The 22,440-nt window shown below is 38.9% G+C and overlaps 2 protein-coding genes across 4 annotated transcripts; both read left to right on the forward strand.

Annotated features, from left to right (window-relative positions):
* Positions 1-892: 892 nt before the first annotated feature.
* Positions 893-14,856, forward strand: LOC117250372 (CMRF35-like molecule 5). 3 transcript variants are annotated; one of them, XM_078165782.1, is made up of 6 exons: positions 893-1,063; positions 1,300-1,632; positions 1,741-1,920; positions 11,622-11,717; positions 12,618-12,652; positions 12,784-14,856. In XM_078165782.1, exons 1-6 carry the CDS (start codon positions 979-981, stop codon positions 12,910-12,912), a joined length of 858 nt encoding a protein of 285 aa, XP_078021908.1. In that variant the 5' UTR covers positions 893-978; the 3' UTR covers positions 12,913-14,856. The 3 variants fall into 3 exon arrangements, with proteins under 3 accessions (XP_078021908.1, XP_078021913.1, XP_078021915.1); XM_078165787.1 differs by having other exon boundaries at positions 894-1,063; positions 12,621-12,652; XM_078165789.1 differs by lacking the exon at positions 12,618-12,652 and having other exon boundaries at positions 900-1,063.
* Positions 14,857-15,193: 337 nt separating this feature from the next.
* Positions 15,194-21,049, forward strand: LOC144461895 (uncharacterized). The gene is made up of 6 exons (XM_078165793.1): positions 15,194-15,301; positions 15,538-15,870; positions 15,978-16,157; positions 16,538-16,630; positions 16,729-16,772; positions 18,426-21,049. The coding sequence occupies exons 1-6, from the start codon at positions 15,217-15,219 to the stop codon at positions 18,747-18,749; spliced, it is 1,059 nt and encodes a 352-aa protein (XP_078021919.1). The 5' UTR covers positions 15,194-15,216; the 3' UTR covers positions 18,750-21,049.
* Positions 21,050-22,440: the final 1,391 nt, after the last annotated feature.

Genomic DNA, 22,440 nt, shown 5'->3' on the forward strand with positions numbered 1-22,440 from the left:
TTTTGTGCTTGCATGGAGAGTTCATGCTACATGGACAAAAATCTGTTAGAACGGTGACATTTGGGGGCAAAGTAACTGACTGACTACATTTTGGGATCAAAGATTCATATTTTGTCAATGTTTGGTTCGTAAGTAGGAATGAGATGTGCGATTTTTTTTCACAAAATGGTACTTGTATGAAACATTGACTATAGAGATGGATGATGTGTTTGTACTTACTCCCACTGTACAAAACTGAAGCCAGAGAGGGCCGCTGCCATCGTGCACTGAAGACGTCATTTGGAGCCAGAATCTGTGCAGTAGCATAGAGTTCCCATCCATACACCCATTGGACCAATCACGAGCTGTGCCATTGATCGCAAACACACCAGTTTGCACACACAGCTGTTGATTATGTCATCAAACACCCTTTTGAAGCATCAAATAATTTATTACAACCAAACTTATCCTAAAAACAACAACTTGAACATACATCAGTGTCATAAGAACTGCCCGAAATAACAGAAACCATCTTTGGCTCATATCCCATCTGCTAACATGGAGAGGGTGGGGTCTACGACATGTCCTGCAGCCAGCCACCAGGGGGCGATCAGGATGTTTTGGCTTCTCTTTGGGGGAGCTGTTATGTTGTCCATTTTTATTGCATAGTGTATGGTATGATTCCTTTTACTTTAATAATTCAGTAGTAATTCTAAAGACTGCACCAAAAATATGTGTCTCGTGTTTTTGTTTTAACTTGAAGTGACATATCACAAAAATAAAATAATGGAAACAAATGTTTCTCTGTTTCCTGTGTATGGTTTGCTGTTTTGTTCACAATAACAAAGTCTTACACATTACGCTGTATGCTCTGTGTGCAAGTGTGTGTGAGTGTGTGTGTGTCTTTGCTCAAAGAAAACGGAGGGGCTGCAACCTTTGAAAGAGTAAGAGGAAAGGGAAGTGAGGGGGAAGTGCAAAGACTGTGGCTGGACTGACCCTATGATTCCCGTTCACTTGCTTTCTTGTTCGTTACCTGTCAGTGTCACAATGAAAACAATCTATGCGTACTCTTGTCTTCTTTTCGGTGAGTGTATTTATTTTTCCTGCATTCTCTGTATTTGCATCTACTGCAGCTGGTGTTTAAATACTGTGGCTGTTGAATGACATACTTTATGTTTATTTTGCTAAATGAGTCATTTAGTCAAAGTCTTGCCATCACCAATAATCAGATGGAGCAATATGAAAAATGTACATATTTAAAGTGATTTCTGCATTAATACTATGACAGTGACAAAGTGTTTCCTTTATTTCCACTTGTAGCTCTGAGTTTTGTGGAGATGAAGCCTCTCAGCATAACTGGCCATGTTGGGAGGAATGTGACAATCGAATGCTCAGACTGGGACTCTGTGACTGATGTAAAATATAATGTTAAGTACTTTTGTGACAGTCCATGCACAGAAGACAAACACATCATCGTCAAAGCAGAATCTGGAAAGACTGAATATAAAAACAGAATAGAGGTGTCTAACACAGCAGATGGTTTATTTGTGACCTTCTCTAATCTCCAAGAGTCAGACTCGAAGACATATTACTGTGGAGTGGAGAGATTTGGCCCTGATTTATACATAAAGGTCAATCTTAAAGTCACAAAAGGTAAGGTTGTTTTTTTTTTCTTTTCTTTTGAAACAATACCACTCCTTTGTCAGAAAGTAAAAACTGTTCCACATGGCCACTCATTAATACTGTATGTGTTATTCTCAGCTGAGTCTTCTAGTCCCAAGACAACTCCAAAAAAAGTCACTGCTGGTCCCACTCTCTCATTTACTGTGACAGACGACTCCATCACGTCTTCATACAGCTCAGATAATATGACGGATATGTCAACGTCACACACAACCCTGAATACAATGTTGCCTACTGCACCCGCAACAGGAGGAGCAGGTATGAAGTGCGCTTATCTAAACTTGACATATATGTTGCATTATTAATTGAAAGTAAAATACAGAGTGTAAATAATATACATTGTCAAGGTGTTGAGACATATGCAAATAAAATAAAATGCAGTTTGATGACAAATGTAAAATGGATTTAACCAAAGTAAATAAAAGTCCTCAACAGTGTTCATACAAAGAGGTCCTCTATCAAATACACCACAAGGAGACTTCGACAACTACAAATTTATTACAGTAAATTTCACACTACCATAGAAAAAATAAGTTAATTTATTTGTAGACTCAACTAACTAGTCAAATAAAAAAAGACAAGGCAGACTGTAATCAAATATGTTTTGTGTTTTAAATGAAAAGCAGTATGTCTCAAATGTTTTAAAATTAAGATCAAAGGAACCTACCCTTTAATACCCATCCACAACCAAAAGCATCTCTTTATTAACAATGTGCTTATTTTGATATATCCTTGTAATATTAGCATTCACTTACCTTAGTCTGGGGCCGTTAGTGGCTGTTTTGGTAAGGAACCAGAACCAGGGCGAGTGAGACAGGATCCGGAATTCGATGGATGCACCTTTCCGTCAAAATAAAAGCACCAAGCTAATAAAAATGCGGTGAAACTTTTTAATTTACGAATTACGAATTCGAATAATTTAAGAAAAACCCCAAGCCATTAAGTTAATCCATTTTATTACACCCCTCATCACCCCAAATCGATGGTGCGACAGAATTTAAAGTTTTACTTTGGTGAACACTTTTACTTTGGTGAATTTTGTGAATTCCGCATCCACTCTCTAGACCAGAACCAGAATCCAGACAAAATTCAGAGTGAATGGAAACCAGGCTCTTCACCATATGTGAAGAGCCTGGTGATGCGAGGCTACACTTACCTAGACATAGAAGGGGATGTGAAGAGATTAACCTATTAATTGGTATTAACCTATTAATCTTTTCTCCTTTTCTCTCTTTGGTCAGGATATGTATCGTATTTGACTGCAGGTGTGATTTGGATAATAACCATAGTGATGGTCGTACTGATTCCTGCCTAGAAGATGATGAAGAAACAACAGGGTAAGACACAAACTAACTGTGTACAACAGGTTCTGGTATAAATATGAAATATTTGATTCCCCAGATGCAGTTCTTAATCTAACAAAGTCATAATATACAGTACAATGCACAATTATATGATTTCAGAGGTCAGTTTCTTGATAAGTACTTGAAGACACGAGGGACTGAGATTAGTCGGCCCAGTCGCCAGAATAAAATTGTACATTTCGGCAAACCAAGCATATTCAAATAAACACAAGAAGTTTGTGCTCTAGAGAAAGGATCAGCACTCAGTGAATAACCTCCTAAGCCCTATGATAAGCTGTCATGGCAAGGCTTAACTATACAGACCAGTGAGCAGTGATGACTAACATGTCTTTGGGGTCATCAGGTGGGAACCTCCTTTCACCAGTGTTTCGTCTCGGTGGTCCCACGACACCTCCAATATTACATGCAGGTCCCTTTTTTTAATCTTCGCTGCCTGAATCTGGTGCCAGATCATGCTAGTATGCTCTAAACACCCTGCAAAACCTGGTATTCCTGCCTTCTGCACCATAGTATCTATTAAGCTATTCCTTTCCAAGTAGCTAGTTAATCTCTGTGCTACTATACTAAAAAAAAAAAATCTTCCCCTCTACACTGAAGAGAGAAATCATCCGGAACTGGTTAAGGTCCACAGACTCCTTCTCCTTAGGAATGAGGACACCCCCTGCCCTACGCCATGCTCTTGGGATAATTTGTTTCTCCCAAACTATTCTTAGCTGTTTCCACAAAAATTTAAGGATATCAGGTGCACTTTTATAAACCCGGTAGGGGACTCCATTTGCGGAGCCTGGGCTGCCTACAGAGACTTTTTCACAGCATATTCAGAGGACATGTAGCTAGCGGATCGTGAGGAGATGTTTGTTGTATGTGACAAAAACTTTTCAAGCTTAGGAAGACTTAGAGAGCCTTTAAGCATAGTCGTGAGCTGTCAGAGGGGATAATGACATAAAAAAATTGTTATTTTTTTCTGAGACTGTGTAGCTTTTACTGCTGGGATTGTGTTCTCCAAAGGAGGTGTTTTGAGCCAAAAAAATATCTATTTGTAACCACAACTAAGTGGATTTGTGCCTAAACCTAACCACATATTAACCGCAGTGTTGTTGAAATGAAACATTTGAACATACCCACTGCATGATAGGGTGCATATGTAATGGATCTGTGATGTGCAGAAAAGTTCAACGTTGACATTTTTTTTTTGGCGACTGGATTGATTATTTCTCTGGTGACTTTTTGGTGTTTCACATCCCTATTTAGAATACAATGTGATTAACATAAGAACACTGCAAAACTACTGTATATTTGAAGTTAGTGAGATAATCTTAAATTGACATTTATAATCCAATTTATTTTGTGAATGGATTTGATTAACTGGTGCCATTTGACTTAATTCAAGTAAATGTGAAATGCCTTGTCTTAATTGGCAGTCTATCTTATTTGGGGTTTTGTTTACACCATGCTGACACGCTCACATTGACAGTGTGAATGGGAATGTTGGGCTGCAGTAGCTCAGTCCATAGGGACCTGGGTTGGGAACCGGAGAGTTGCCTGTTCAAGTCCCCGTCCGGACCAAAATATGTAGCGTGGACTGGTGGCTGGAGAGGTGCCAGTTCACCTCCTGGGCACTGCCGAGGTGCCCAGAAGGAAGGCACTGAACTCCCCAACCACTCAGAGCACCTGTCATGGGCAGCCACTCTGACATCTCTCCACTTAGTGCATGTATAGGTCCTGTTTCTGCATGTGTGTTTGGACTTGTGTGTAAATGACAACAGAGTGAAAAAATTGAATTTCCCCTCGGGGATTAATAAAGTACATAAAATTTAAAAAAGAGGGTGTAATGTTTATCAGGTTCCCCATCTTGGTTTAGAGTGTTAGCATGCTAACAGTTGCTAATTAGCACTTAGTTCAAAGTGCAGCTGAGACTGATGGCAATGTCATTGTTTTTGAAGCTATTTTAAACTAAAGTATCTGACTTATTGAAATTTTGACCTGAAGATGGGCTGCTGTATTTGATGAGCCAGGGGAACGACAAGGTCACTGAGACTCATCCTCTGGGGACCAGGCATGTCTGAACGTAACTTTGTCCCAATCTATCTGGTAGTTGTTGAGATGTTTTACAATTTAAGTGAAAAATTAAAAATCAGTAGACAAAATCATTACTATTAACCATTCTCTACTATTTGGATTACAAATTTAAATAACTGTACAGTCTGTGTAGAGGTACTATATGGGCTTTCTAGTCCTTATGTAGTATTTGTATTTATGATATCTTGGCTTCCGGAGGGATTTGTTTCTGGTGACACTTGAGCATTGACCCCTAAGCCAGTTGTATAATTGTCATATCTTGCTCCTGGTCCTTGCATTATTTCTCTTTTCCCCTTGGTTTGCAGCTAGTAAACTTAATACCATTTTAAGTCACTTTGCAAAAAGACCTGTTGCACCAATGCCTTTTAAAGGGCCAGTGTGTAATATTTGGCATGGTTTATTGTCAATCTGAATCTGAATCTGAATCCTCTACCCATTAATATGTTTATACAAGTGTATAATCGCTATAAAATAAAATTCGTTTGGTTTTCGTAGCCTTATAGTTATGCTTTTATATATATATATATATATCAAGGGCCTTGCTTTAGAGAGGTCGCCATCTTGCGCCGCCATGTATGTACAGCAGACCGAGCGGACAATCCAGCCAGCCAGAAAACGCGTTTCATGTGTATAAATGAACCAGTGAAGACAGTGGAAGGAAGGAAGAAGGAGGAGGAAACAGCAGAGTGTGTTAGTAGTTCGTTGATAGAGAGTAGTGAAAAGTTTTTTTAATTATAAAGTTTGCGAATGGACCACACTTACCACGCAACAGGAGAGAATGAACCCAAACCGTCATCTGCGAGGAAAAGAAGACGCAACTTCACTCCTTGTGATGCACTCTCTGCGGCGCTTTCCCTCCTGATGAAATATCTCCCCAACGATGGTAGCAGTAGCACCGAATCCCATTCTGTGCATTCAGCCTCTCTTCTCGCCCGCTCAGCATCAAACACGTGGAGTTCCTCATCTGTATGCTCCGGCTCAAACAGGTATGGCTCTGGGTCTGTGTCCGCTACAAGAAACTCTTCAAAATCGCGTTCAAAGTCGTCTATTGCAGCGACTATAGTCCGGAGATATCGCTAGGCTAAATAAACAGCTGAGCTCTGTTACCGGCTACGCTGTCAGTCAGTGTGCGGGCTGGAGATTGAGCAGAGAGGGGAGGGGGGTCCCCACTCAGAATGGTAAATGAGTGTGTGTGTAAAGTTATGAAGTGTGTCTGTTACGCTAGAAGAGTCAGAGTTTGAGACGGAGTCTTTTACCCCCTGGAGTGTTACCAGAGTTTTTGGAGTGCTCAAATAAACGGGCCTTTTTCCCGAACGCTCCTCTGGTCTCCTGCTCGTGAGGGATTCATTACAATATCGTAACATGGCTTAGATTTCTAAATAAACATACAACTCGTCACTAGATAGACCTGCTCCTGAAAAACTCGTGCGCAAGGCTTTTTGTCCCTACGAGGCCGCCGTCATTTACCCAACGGGAGGGGTGAGCGAGTGAGCCCTGCAATCTAGAATTTGGCCACTGATGTCACTGTTTTCAACCCATTTTACACACTGGCCCTTTAATTTCAATAAATGTATTGTCTCTTACCCTGTTTAATTTGGGTCTAATAACATAACTCAAACATATTATGTTCACCCAGAGGGCCGGTCCTGATCAAGTCTACCAATCACTCCACCAGTTCACAATGGATGAAGACAAAGTCTACAGCACTCTCACACCCTCCAAAAGAGAACAGCACTGCACACAGCTTTGTCACAACGTTGACTGATCACTGCAGCAGGAGCTATTGCATCACTATCATATGGCAGAATGTTGAAAGATACATATGGTCTCATTCTGGCCTGCCGCTACTAACTTACTGCTATTTTGGTTCTCTTTACAAATACAGTACAGGCCAAAAGTTTGGACACACCTTCTCATTCAATGTGTTTTCTTTATTTTCATGACTATTTACATTGTAGAATCTCACTGAAGGCATCAAAACTATGAATGAACACATGTGGAGTTATGTACTTAACAAAAAAAGGTGAAATAACTGAAAACATGTTTTATATTCTAGTTTCTTCAAAATAGCCACCCTTTGCTCTGATTACTGCTTTGCACACTCTTGGCATTCTCTCCATGAGCTTCAAGAGGTAGTCACCTGAAATGGTTTCCACTTCACAGGTGTGCCTTATCAGGGTTAATTAGTGGAATTTCTTGCTTTATCAATGGGGTTGGGACCATCAGTTGTGTTGTGCAGTAGTCAGGTTAATACACAGCCGACAGCCCTATTGGACAACTGTTAAAATTCATATTATGGCAAGAACCAATCAGCTAACTAAAGAAAAACGAGTGGCCATCATTACTTTAAGAAATGAAGGTCAGTCAGTCCGGAAAATTGCGAAAACTTTAAATGTGTCCCCAAGTGGAGTCGCAAAAACCATCAAGCGCTACAACGAAACTGGCACACATGAGGACCGACCCAGGAAAGGAAGACCAAGAGTCACCTCTGCTTCTGAGGATAAGTTCATCCGAGTCACCAGCCTCAGAAATGGCAAGTTAACAGCAGCTCAGATCAGAGACCAGATGAATGCCACACAGAGTTCTAGCAGCAGACCCATCTCTAGAACAACCGTTAAGAGGAGACTGCGCCAATCAGGCCTTCATGGTCAAATAGCTGCTAGGAAACCACTGCTAAGGAGAGGCAACAAGCAGAAGAGATTTGTTTGGGCCAAGAAACACAAGGAATGGACATTAGACCAGTGGAAATCTGTGCTTTGGTCTGATGAGTCCAAATTTGAGATCTTTGGTTCCAACCGCCGTGTCTTTGTGAGACGCAGAAAAGGTGAACGGATGGATTCCACATGCCTGGTTCCCACTGTGAAGCATGGAGGAGGAGGTGTGATGGTGTGGGGCTGTTTTGCTGGTGACACTGTTGGGGATTTATTCAAAATTGAAGGCACACTGAACCAGCATGGCTACCACAGCATCCTGCAGCGACATGCCATCCCATCCGGTTTGCGTTTAGTTGGACGATCATTTATTTTTCAACAGGACAATGACCCCAAACACACCTCCAGGCTGTGTAAGGGCTATTTGACCAAGAAGGAGAGTGATGGAGTGCTGCGGCAGATGACCTGGCCTCCACAGTCACCGGACCTGAACCCAATCGAGATGGTTTGGGGTGAGCTGGACCGCAGAGTGAAGGCAAAGGGGCCAACAAGTGCTAAACACCTCTGGGAACTCCTTCAAGACTGTTGGAAAACCATTTCAGGTGACTACCTCTTGAAGCTCATGGAGAGAATGCCAAGAGTGTGCAAAGCAGTAATCAGAGCAAAGGGTGGCTATTTTGAAGAAACTAGAATATAAAACATGTTTTCAGTTATTTCACCTTTTTTTGTTAAGTACATAACTCCACATGTGTTCATTCATAGTTTTGATGCCTTCAGTGAGAATCTACAATGTAAATAGTCATGAAAATAAAGAAAACGCATTGAATGAGAAGGTGTGTCCAAACTTTTGGCCTGTACTGTATGTGGTCACTTTGTAAATACAGTATGTCTCACAAATGCCTTGTCTGTCAGTTAAATGTATTATGTAACTCTATCTAATTTAACACTGGTCTAATAACACAGCAACGTCATGTGGGTGCAGTTGCTGATGGACACATTTTTGATTAATGTTGCATCTGATGAAAGTCTTTGAAGGTGTATCTTCCATTTCCACAGTATTCTCTTTCTGTTCTCCAACATTAAACCCGTCTTTGTCAAATTTTCTTTTAGACAAATTGAGAATCTATGCTGTGCGGACAGAAATCTGTTTAAACGGTCATATTATGGGGGCGTATCTTACATTTGAGGACAAATGCGTGGTCCCCACAAAGAAATTGATTAAAATTTCTGATTAAGAACTGATATATTGTTAAGGTTTGGGATGGGACTAGGCATGGAGTTTGTGATGTTTTTCACAAAGTGGTCATATTAATTTTTAAATCCATTCTTTTTTTAATATGAAAGTGATTCTTTGTACTTAAATAATAAAGTAATAATGCAAAAATACATCTCCTGTGTTTTTATTTGTTTTATGTTTCAATTACAAGAACACTTGTGCCAAAGTTAAAATATTGCATTTTGCTTTATTATCTGTTGAAATCCTGTGTATGGTTCGCTGTTTTGTACACAGTAACAAAGTCTCACATATTACGTTGTATGCTCCGTGTGCAAGTGTGTGTGAGTCCATACACCCATCAGACCAATCACGAGCTGTGCCATTGATTGCAAACACACCGATTTGCACACACAACTGTTGATTAGGGTCATCAAACACCCTTTTAAAGCATCAAATAACTAATTACAACCAAACTTATCCTAAAAACAACAACTTGAACATACATCAGTGTCATAAGAACTCCCTGAAATAACAGAAACTATCTTTGGGAAAGATTTATTTGATGTGTACTTTGGGTTTTGTAGTTTGGCTCATATATCCCATCTGCTAACATGGAGAGGGTGGGGTCTACGACATGTACTGCAGCCAGCCACCAGGGGGCAATCAAGATGTTTTGGCTTCACTTTGGGGGAGCTGACATGTTGTCCATTTTTATTGCATAGTTTATGGTATAAAAGAGTGATTCCTTTTACTTTAATAATTCAGTAGTAATGCTACAGGTTGCACCAAAAAATGTGTCTCTTGTTTTTGCTTTAATTTAAGTAACGCATCACAAAAATAAGAAATTGTGAACCCTGGGATGATTTTTCATAAGAACATTGCTGGTGCTTTTTTTTTTTTTTTTTTAAAGTTAGTGCATTTCATTTCCATGTGCCCTAGCACACTTACTGTTTGTGCTATTGTGGCTGAAGTGTCAGTCACTCCTACTAATATAATAATTGAAGTTAAAATATTGCATTTAGCTTTATTATCTGTTTAAATCCTGTATAAAATTGTTTCTCTGTTTCCTGTGTATGGTTTCCTGTTTTGTACACAATAACAAAATCTCACTCATTACGCTGTATGCTCTGTGTGCAAGTGTGTGTGAGTGTGTATCTTTGCTCAAAGAAAACGGAGGGGGTGCAACCTTTGAAAGAGTAAGAGGAAAGGGAAGTGAGGGGGAAGTGCAAAGACTGTGGCTGGACTGACCCTATGATTCCCGTTCACTTGCTTTCTTGTTCGTTACCAGTCATTTTCACAATGAAAACAATCTATGCGTACTCTTGTCTTCTTTTTGGTGAGTGTATTTATTTTTCCTGCATTCTCTGTATTTGCATCTACTGCAGCTGGTGTTTAAATACTGTGGCTGTTGAATGACATACTTTATGTTTATTTTGCTAAATGAGTCATTTAGTCAAAGTCTTGCCATCACCAATAATCAGATAAGTAATAATGTACATATTTAAAGTGATTTCTGCATTAATACTATGATAATGACAAAGTCTTTCCTTTATTTCCACTTGTAGCTCTGAGTTTTGTGGAGATGAAGCCTCTCAGCATAACTGGCCATGTTGGGAGGAATGTGACAATCGAATGCTCAGACTGGGACTCTGTGACTGATGTAAAATATAATGTTAAGTACTTTTGTGACAGTCCATGCACAGAAGACAAACACATCATCATCAAAGCAGAATCTGGAAAGACTACATATTAAAAGGTCAATCTTAAAGTTACAAAAGGTAAGTTAATGTTCTTAATTTTTTCTATTGAAACAATACCACTCCTTTGTCAGAAAGTAAAAACTGTTCTACATAATGTTCCATTAACACTGTATCTATGACTTTCAGCTGAGTCTTACAGTGCCAAGACAACTCCAAAAAAAGTCACTGGTGGTTACAGTTTCTCAATCGCTGTAACAAGCAGCTCCATCACGTCACGAACGACCTTTAACACAATGTTACCTATACCTACACAAGGAGCCGGTATGAAGTGCACTTATCTGAAGCTGATATCTATGTTGCATTATTAATTGAAAATAAATTGCAGAGTGTAAATAATACGTCCAGTGTTATTGCATCTCTTACATTGTCAAGGTGTTGAGACATAAACTAAAAAATATGCTAAATGACAAATGAAAAATGGATTTAACCAAAGTAAATAAAAGTCCTCAACAGTGTTACAAAATCTTGATACAAAGAGGTGCTCTAGTAAACACACCACAAGGGGCCTTTAACAACTACAAATTTACGGCAGTAAATTTCAGACAACTATAGAAAAAATAAAGTAAACATTTGTTTATGGTCTCAACTTTAGAGAAAACAATACCAATGACCAATCAAACAAGAAAAAACACAAGGCAGACTGTGATCAAATATGTTTTTTGTGTTAAATAAAAAGCAGAATGTCTCAAATGTTTTGAAATTATGCTTAAATGAACCCATGTTTAAATACCCATCCACTGCTAAAAGCATCTCTTTATTGACAATGTGCTTATCCCTAAATCTTGATACCTTAACATTTGAATTTATTGTTGTAGTATTCACTTATCAAGACTTGTGGATGTGAGGAGATGAACCTATTAATCTTGTTTCCTTTTCTCTCTTTGGTCAGGATATGTACCGTATTTGACTGCAGGTGTGGCTTCGATAATAACCATAGTGATGGTCGTACTGATTCTTGCCCGGAAGATGATGAAGAAACAACAGGGTAAGACACAAACCAACTGTGTACAACAGTGGTTCTGGTAATATTATATATTTTGCTCCCCAGATAAAGTTCTAAATCTAAATACGTCATAATATACAATGCACAATTATATGACTTTTAAAGTCAGTTAAGGTCAGGTTCTCTAAAAATACTTGAAGACATGAGGGACTGAGATTAGCCAGCCCAGTCGCCAGAATAAAATGTTGGCATTGTACATTTCTGCAAACCAAGCAAATGTTACATTTGCATATTTTATGCATATGACATAACCCAGGTTATATGTATATCAGAGGATGATGGATGGTGTGACACCCATAGGTGAGGCAGCTGCCAAGCAGCAGACAGCAGCAGCTCAAAACCAACAAAATGTGAGAGTTGTTTAACAACAATTTAGGACATTTCCAGCTGTGTTAGTAGCGACCAAACTGGATATTTTGAGGCCAAACATGATGTTTTGCTAACCCTAACCAACTGGTTTTGTGCCTTAACAGTACTTGTACAGTACATACAGTATTTGTACTCCAGTGTTGTCACAACATAATATTGGAAAATGAAATAGTAAGAGACATAAAGTTTTAATGTATTCCCTATGTGAAACATGTAACATATCTGTGGTTTGTACAAAGCCAACATTTATTCTGGGTTAGTTTAGCAAAAAACACAGTTTTATTGAAATGTATGGTTGTATTGTACATGCAGTCTTGCAGTCATCTTTATCTCCTCTAGTCTGCACACACACACACACACACACACACACACACACACACTATGTGATATGTGGATACATTTCACTAGAGTTGATGATAATATTGTCCATTCTGTGCTGAATATCCTCTATTACATTATCATCCAGTGACTATTATTTTGGCCAGTCAGATTAAAAAAAATGTATTTTTTCAGCAGCTGTTAGCACCCCACCAGAGGATACAGTGGAGGTGAGTTTTTTTTTTTCCATTTTGAGTCTTAAACCATGTGTGGGTCTGATCTGTTGAATCTCTCACAGCAATGGCATGCTTAATTTGGGACCAGTCTAATAACATAACTCAAACATGTTATGTTCACCCAGAGGGCCGGTCCTGATCAAGTCTACCAATCACTCCACCAGTTCACGATGGATGAAGACAAAGTCTACAGCACTCTCACACCTTTCAAGAGTGAACAACACTGCACACAGCTTTGTCACAACGTTGACTGATCACTGCAGCAGGAGCTATTGCATCACTATCATATGGCAGAATGTTGAAAGATACATATGTTCTCACTCTGGCCTGCAGCTACTAACTTACTGCTATTTTGGTTCTCTTTACAAATATGTGGTCACTTTGTAAATACAGTATGTCTCACAAATGCCTTGTCTGTCAGTTAAATGTATTATGTAACTCTCTCTATATTTAATACTAGTTTAATAACACAGCAACGTCATGTGGGTGCAGTTGCTGATGGACACATTTTTGATTAATGTTGCATCTGATGAAAGTCTTTGAAGGTGTATCTTCCATTTCCACAGTATTCTCTTTCTGTTCTCCAACATTAAACTCTTCTTTGTCTCCTCTGGAGTTGATGGCAGTGGATACAAGCAGTGACTCATAGATCTGGATTCATTCAAATGAACACACAAGTATGCATACTTGTTCTGCATACATGTTTTGTACATGAAATTAAGAATCCCTCCGCCCTCCGTCCCTCGCACTTTTTACAGCCGTTACAACGGTTCAATTCGCTTTTAACATGTGGTGACATGTTTTTCCGAGCCGTCTTTAAACGCACCATACGCGCCAGACACATGCTGTGGTATTGTGATCTGAATCAAGGGTACAGACAAGACGTGTGCTGCAGGGCAGTGCAGCAAAACTGCCAGCAAGAAGCAAAAAACCCTGCACAGTTTCTTCCAAACAAACGGTGTAAGCTGAGTAATGCTGTTGCATGTAGATAATGTTAGCTAAGTGATGACAAATTAATAGATGCCAATAAATCAAGTTAAGCTAGTTAACAAGAACACTAATATTATTGTTACCTATGTTAAATCACTTGCTAGCTAGTTTCATGTTAGGAAAAAACCCACTCCTCCTTAATATCTGCGCAGAACTTGTGCTCACTATTGTATTGCTCATGTTTTTTTAATCTTTATTGCCACAATAGAAAGAGCACGGTCAGGGAGGAGACAGTGGACCAGAGGCCAGCAAGGATGATCATGCAGGGTTCTTATAGGTGAGGAGACATTATAACTGGCTGAGAGAAAATATCTATAGCATAAAAGTGACTATGAGGTTAATTTTCACAGCTATGTCACCACTACTATTCCAAATTCCATTTATGAATTTTGCTTTGCACATTTATTATCTATATTATTGCAATAGATAGAAGAGGGACAGAGAGAAGCCAGGCAGGTATCAGGACAGGGACCTGACAGCAGCACCAGTTATCAGCCCAAGGCTTCACAGATTAGGAGAAATTATAACTGGCTAAGGAAATGTCTATAGGATAAGAGTGACTCTAAAATTAATTTTCACAGCTATTTCAGAACTACTCTTATTTATAATCTAAAATGTTTTTGTCTGTATTGCAATAGGTAGCACAGGGAGAAGGCTTAAAAATATTTGATTAATTTTGCACATCTGTGCTGTCATATTTGACTAAAATGTAAAATATATCTTGATTCTGATATGTTTAGTGTTGTGTCATTTTCTGTCTTCATGCCATTAAATTAAATTATGTGGCTTATTACCCTGTTACCTTGTCACTTCCATTCCATTTTGTGTGCTAATAAGTTTCTAACAGGAATGGTGTTTTACTGATTTTTTTATGTTCAGTGTTGTCATTTGACACTTAATTATCTGGCTACTTACCCTGTAGATGCTCCAGGGTCATTTTCTGTCAACTCAACAAGAGTTTGGCAGCTAAAACTTTAGATTTTGATCGTATATAATTTTAAAGAACTAAAGTCGGTCCCCTGGTGCTGTACTGTGGCTGTTTGTGGTTATGTGGTTCTTTAGCCGCCAAGGAAAAGTGCAATTGAATGCGAGAGGATGATAAATCACTCAATAGACCTCTGAACAATTTGTCCCCCTCACTTCTGAAATGATGGCTATGCCCCTGATTCTTTGTACTTGAATAAAAAAAGTAATAATGCTAAAAAAAAAATGTGTCTCGTGTTTTTTTTTGTTTTCTGTTTCAATTACACATCGCAACATTCAGGCTTTGCTTCCATGTGGCCATGCACACTAATGCCATCGTGGTTTTCAAGTGTCTCATTCGCACACACTAACATTATAACTGAAGTTGAAATATTGCACTTTGCTTTATTGTCTGTTTAAATCCTGAATAAAAAATGTTTCCCTGTGTATGCTTTGCTGTTTTGTGCACACTAACAAAGTCTCACACATTACGCTGTATGCAAGTGTGTGTCTTTGCTCAAAGAAAAGGGAGGAGCTGCAACCTTCGAAAGGGTGAGAGGAAAGGGAAGTGAGGGGGAACTGAAGACTGTGGCTGGACTGACCCTATGATTCCCGTTCACTTGCTTTCTTGTTCGTTACCTGTCATTTTCACAATGAAAACAATCTATGTGTACTCTTGTCTTCTTTTCGGTGAGTGTATTTATTTTTCCTGCATTCTCTGTATTTGCATCTACTGCAGCTGGTGTTTAAATACTGTGGCTGTTGAACGATATACTTTATGTTTATTTTGCTAAATGAGTCATTTTGTCAAAGTCTTGCCATCACCAATAATCAGATGGAGCAATATAAATAATGTACATATTTAAAGTGATTTCTGCATTAATACTATGACAATGCCAAATTGTTTCCTTTGTTTCCACTTGTAGCTCTGAGTTTTGTGGAGATGAAGTCTGTCAGCAAAACTGGTCATGTTGGGACAAGTGTTGAAATCAAATGCTCAGACTGGGACGCTTGGACTGATGTAAAATATAATGTTAAGTACTTTTGTGACAGTCCATGCACAGAAGACAAACACATCATCGTCAAAGCAGAATCTGGAAAGACTGAATATAAAAACAGAATAGAGCTGACTAACTCAGCAGAAGGTTTATTTGTGACCTTCTCTAATCTCCAAGAGTCAGACTCGAAGACATATTACTGTGGAGTGGAGAGATTTGGCCGTGATTCATTCATAAAGGTCAATCTTAAAGTTACAAAAGGTAAGTTCATGCTCTTAATTTTTGTATTGAAACAATACCACTCCTTTGTCAGAAAGTAAAAACTGTTCCACATGGCCACTCATTAATACTGTATGTGTTATTTTCAGCTGAGTCTTACAGTGCCAAGACAACTCCAAAAAAAGTCACTGCTGGTCCCACTCTCTCATTTGCTGTGACAGACGACTCCATCACGTTTTCAAACAGCTCAGATAATATGACTGATATGTCTACGTCTCACACAACCCTGAATACAATGTTACCTACTGCATCAGCAACAGGAGGAGCAGGTATGTAGACTTATAAAAATTGATGTTAATTAAAGTTCCAGTTTAGTTTAGTATGAATAGTGTGTCCATGGCATTAAGTATGATGATGAAGGTGGTGAAATATGACGCTGTGAGGACAACTGCTTGCTTAATTGATGAATAAAAATCTAGTATGTATTTATCTCATAAATCACAGTCATGGCAAATGAACAAAGACACAGTAGACACAGTCTGGCACCTTCATTTGGATACCTGGAACAATTTAATCCAATTTTTTTTTTTTTTACTATGAATGAAGGATTAATTAATAGTAAAGAGAATATGTGGAGCAAGCTGTGTTTAGTACAATGAAATGCGATCAAGCTTTTTTTTAATCTGTCTTCATTTTTGTCTTTGTCCAGGACATGCACCATATCTGATTTTAGGTGTCATCGTCCTAACAGCCACCCTTGTGGTCTTACTGAAGTTTATGTGCAAGATGATGAAGCAACTGAGTAAGATCCACAAACCACCCAACAAGTTGCATGCATGTGGCTACATCAGCAAAGCCTCCTCCAGGCATACTAACAAATGTCGTCCTATATGTTTTCAGAAGTTGTGTCAAGTGCTGGTGCACCACAAGAAGATGCACGAGAGGTGAGTTTCCGTTAATTTGGTTCTGAAACCATGAAGAGGGTGCTTGGTTTCTGTTGGCTCTCCCACAGAAACTGCCTGCATACAGTACTTAGATCTAAATTCCCACAGCTCATGTAAGGCTCATCTTTTTGCTCTCAAACAGCTCTGGTATTATTTTCCTATTTTCTTAACTTTAATTTTATTTAGGACACCTTTACAGTGCTAAGCTCAGAATTAATAAATTCAAGTAACGCATACAGTAAAATATACTACTATTTTCCTACAGTAGCATGAAGACAGACGCTGCTACCTGACAAAATCTTTTCAGCTGGGTGCTCATCATGCACCTTTTAGGCTAATTTAAAAGTAAAGGCCAATTTCTCATTCACCTCCAGCAGCCAATTGCCATCACTGTGATTTTGCTCAATTTCAAAGTCAAATGATGATAATGGAAATATTTATTTATTTGAACATTAACGGGAATGGAGTTGGGAGGGTTATTATTACTGTACTTTGTGTATTGCACCTAACCTTTCAATTCTTATTTTTAATTCAAAAGCAAGAACGACCTTAGATGCTGTTGGATGATTATCTGAAGGCTTGTATCATCAATCTGACACAAAGCTAAATGTAAATTCTCTGGTCACACAACAACAGCAGTCACAGAAATCCTAATAAAGTCTGTTTTCAGCGCAGCACAATTAAATTTATTACAGTAGCACCCTGTGTTGAAGTAAAATGTGAAAGCCCAAGTTTGCTGGTGGTTCGCACTTTGTCTACCATTTCAAGTTAACTTTGTGGTGACAAACTTTGCTAACTGTACACATAATATTTCATTACCATAGTGATGACACACGGCTGTGTCCTTCTACTGATCACAGCAAGACTGTCCGTCTTGATAACCCACACAACTGTCTTTCTGACATTCAAAACTGGATGTCATTAAATTACCCAGCGAAATCCAGACAAATCATAAGTCATCAGTATTGGCCCAGACACTGCAGAAACACAGGTCAGAGTAAAACTTGTCCTCCTATCTTCCAATATCACTTCAGTAACAGCAGAAACTGTGGCATGATCTTCAATATAAGATGGCAACAAGGCTATGTAATTATGGGGGCTGTGCTTTTACTTTAAAGGCTCTAAAGCTCAGGAATTATTTTCAGTAACAAGTTTTTTAAAGTTGCTTTTAATTTGTTGTGTATGACTTATTTTAACATACCATTTAACCTGATATTTTTTATTCTGATTTTGTCCCAATTTCAGGAGTCATAGAAAAGTAATCCCTCTCAGTCTTCACTTATGACCTATTAAAAGTTTGGCAGTTCTTATTTTTTGCATCCGGGACGTTTATGAGCATGTACCCCCACAGTGCTTAGGTGAGGTCAGGGCTTTATAGAAAAGCAGCGACCAGGAGCCAGATTGTAAGAAGCAGGCATCTGAGAGACACAGTGCTGAAGTGGGAGGAAACACAAAACAAGTGAATTTAGGGTTGGCTCTTACTTTCACTTCCACTGGAGACCGCATTCAAAAACAGAAACAAACAAACCTGCGTAGTAACCTTTAAAATGTCACTGACCTTTTTACGTGCTTGCCACCTTGTATCACTTTTGTTTAACTCTGTGTTTTCAGTTTTTCTTACAATAGTTTTTTCTCAATGTTTTCTATTTCAAGGGTGTTGAATATGATGAAATCAGACCTGAGACCCCGACTGATCCAGACTGTCTCTATGCCAATTATTCCTACCAGCAACACACTGAATTAACAGCTGAGAGCTCTTCAAAAGACGTGTCTTCAAATTCAGCTTCCAGGTGTGAGGTCAGTTCAAGGGGGCCGTGTGCGGAGAGCAGAGGCACAGATCCCCAGTGTGACTTGGTGTACTCTGTTGCTCAACTACCCAAAGTGCAAATTGAACCCACTGGGCAATCTGAGTCAAATCAATTTGAAATTGAAAATGACTCTTTCTATTCCCTGGCTCAGCTGCCACAGGCAACCTGAAGGAGGCTGCTGTGGTCAGAAGGAACTTTCTTGATCACATCTATTGTATATTTTTATGAAACGGTAGAGATATTATGTAACAGGACAAGGCAGGACAGGGAAGAGAAGAGAAGAGAGGAGAAGGAGCAAATTAACATCTGTACACATGGCCTAGACTCTCTTCTAATATATATCCAGGCACAATATCACTGCTCTGTCTCCTGCCACTAGTCTGATTATCATTGTCTGCTTTGTAACTCCATTTGCTTTATGAAACTGGCATCATGTTAGACACAGACATCCAGACAAAAGAGTGCACATAGACTCGTTCTCACTAAAACATTGCCCATAAAACTCAATGAACAAAACTGGAATCTGTTCGTGACACTGCTGGTGATGCAGTCTGCAGTACAAAGCCTGAAGAAATACAAGAACTGTTTTATTTGATAAGATATCCTAGACTCTGTGTGGATGACCTTGAATTTTCTTTCCTGAAAGTCATCCTAAGTAGTACTTTACATCTTTAGCTAATTATAAGCAGCAACACATGTTTCATTCTTTTTGTCTACTTTCTTTTTTAATGTTTCTTATGCTGCTTTCACTTGCACACACACACAAACACACACACAAACACACACACACACACTGTACTTCTACATTTGTGAGGACCCTCATTGACATGTATTCCCTGGTCCCTTATCCTGACTTTAACCAACCTAAAGAAAATCCATGCATACATTGAAACTTAATGTTTCAACAATGCTGTGGTTAGGTTTAAGCACAAAAACCACTTGCTTATGGTTAGGAAAAGATCATGTTTTGGCTTAAAATACCCTGTTTAAGGGGCACAATCTGAGCAGGAAAAGCAGTGATGTCTTGGAAAAAAAGATCACAACAGCATTTACGTGTAATGGCACTGTCTCCACGAATGGGTCTCTTCAAAACACCCCCATTGCCGAAGCATATAAAGCTGATGGAAACAGGGTCACTGCAAAGCACCCGCAGTTGAAGACCATATACGAAATAGAAAACAGTGATTACAAAACACATCTGGTTTCATGTGTCAGTCTCGGTGGCTGCCAAGCTGCTGCAGTTTGGCAGCCGTTGCACCGAGGTGTCATGCCATCCACCATAGCCTCCACCACCGGATGACAAAGTCAGCCCACTTATTATATCACTTTAGAAATGGTATGATACACATGAAACATGCAAATGTAACCTTAACCCTTATTCTCTTTTAATCTAACTTAATCCTAATTATAAACTCAATGTTTAAATTGAGTCTGAAACCTCACACAGGCCTTTGACGGTCTGTCCAAAGGTGAGAGCTGGCTAAAATGTCTTCACTTTCCAAAAATGTCCTTACTTGCATCATCTAAAACTCAAATTGGTCCTCACAAAGATAAATGGACAAGTTCACACACACACACACACACACACACACACACAGATTAAGCCAAAACACTGAAAAGAATGCTTGATGGTGGATAATGCTTTCATTATAAAAGTTTTAAATGTATATGTTGACTTAACAGTTCTTGTAATGCCATTACAATGATGTTGACTAACCCTGTCCTCAGTACTGTACGATACCAGTCTGCTATGTGGAAACACTGGTAAACACTTTTAAATATTGTATGTTTGTCTGTCTTTTTTAATGGACCTGGAGTCTAAATAAAAAGGTTGATTGATTGATTGATTGATTAGGGTCAACAGGAAATGCAGCCATCCAAAAATAGTTGTGGTGTATCTGCCTTTGCAACCACCATGTATCAAACAGATCCACAATGGAGCTTCCTCTGTAACAGAACACTCAGAGGAAGACCTTCTTCCCCAAAGCCACATTACACAGCCCACAACTGTTCCACTTTCACAACTCACACTGGACCTCTAAATGGAAATCTATTACTATTCAAATGTGAGGCACTGTCAGCCCACTTGTTTGTCTTTTTAATATCAATAATCCTCCAATGTATTCTAACGTAAATATAAAGTTATTTGTGTTTGTGTTACTTGTGTCTAAACTTTTACTTGTACATGAGTTGGCCCTTTCGGCCCTTATTTCATTATTTAGCACAGTCACAGAAGCAGAACTGATGCTTTGTATGATGAAACCAATCAGTAGAACTTTTGTGAACATGCATGATATTTATAGATATATTAGTCACATGTGAAACTGAAAGTAGTTCTTTGCATAACTTTGTTTTTAGCCACCTTTTTGGTTTGCATCTCTGTATGAAGGGTGTTGTGCACAAAGTTGAGGCTTGTTTTTAACAGCTGATAAACTGTTTTGAATTGTACATTTGCAGTAATAAATCTGAGACTTTATCTGAGTTTTGTGGTGTTTTTCACGGTCATATTTTGTATTGTGGACATTGTGAGCATCAGTGAGACCTACAGTTTGTAAAATAAACAGAATTAAATGTAAATTTACCTGCATTCATTTTAAATATATTAACATATTTTAAAAAATGAATTCACTTCCTTGCAGAGTTAGATGAGAGGGTCAATACCACTCTGATGAGTGTCTGTTAAGATTGAAGTTCGAGACAGGAAATTATTAACTTTGCTTAGCATAAAGACTACAAGCAGGGGGACACAGCTAGCCTGTAGAAACATACTTCCTAGATATAACTGAATACAAACATCACTCTAATTAGCAGCAGCTCAGCTGAATGTCATGTTGGATTCTTTTTTTTTTTTTTTTTTTTTTTTTTTTTATTTAATTTAAGTTTACTTCCACAAAACTGACCTAGTTGTAGTGTAACTGTGTTTGCTGCTTTGATTCATCTGTCATAAATTCTCAGCCTTGAGTCGTACTGAGTGTAGAAGACTCCAGTGGTATTTTGCTCAGTTTAAAGTATAAGAGTGGAGGCTGAACGCAGGGACTTACAGTTGACAAGCCTAGAAATGACAAAAATTTGAACTAAGAGACTAAAACCAATATGCCGGATCATGGAATCACAGGAAACAGAACATGTTAACAGGATCGCACCAACGTTTTTAGTTGATGTGGTGTGTCTTGGCTCGATTGTGTAAATGCTGTTAGAGAGATCTGGTCAGGGCAAGGTAGGAAGCAGCTCTGCTTTTTCCAGACTGAGCTTCTGGTGGCCAAAAAACATGTACTTATCAGATGGATAAAACTTATAATTTGCCATCTCAGGGGACACGAGAGATAAGAGGACAAGTCCAGATCATCTTTTAATCAGTGTGCCTACAGCATACTGTACGTACAACACTTTGTGTTGAACAGCTGAAACAGAGCTGTTCATTTACATTGTGCAAACCCAACATGTTTTCATCCCAAGTTGTCACATATTGCCGCTTTGTCAGTGGACTTTCATGTCTACATATTATGCGCTTGGTATCTCCAGTGTCTGCATGTCATGTTCTGGGACAGGTTGTCAACAAAAGCACATGGTTAGGTTTAGGCAACAAAAGCCCATGGAAACCACCACGGAACATTAACAAATGCACATGGTTAGGTTTGGAAAAAAACATCATGGTTTGGCTCTACACACCTGGGTGAAAATACAGGGTTTGTTGGACATGACCCTGTCAGTACCTTATGATGTTGTTACAGGCAGCATTTCCAATGGATGCGGTACAACAGCGTATCGCACCAACGCAATTGGTGCCGTTTGCAGTGTTGCCAACTCCTCAGTAAGAAAAGTAGCTATTGGCTGTCCTAAAAGTCGCTAGAAGTCGCTAA

The sequence above is a fragment of the Epinephelus lanceolatus genome, chromosome 3 (genome assembly GCF_041903045.1).
Source record: "Epinephelus lanceolatus isolate andai-2023 chromosome 3, ASM4190304v1, whole genome shotgun sequence".
Lineage (NCBI taxonomy): Eukaryota > Metazoa > Chordata > Actinopteri > Perciformes > Serranidae > Epinephelus > Epinephelus lanceolatus.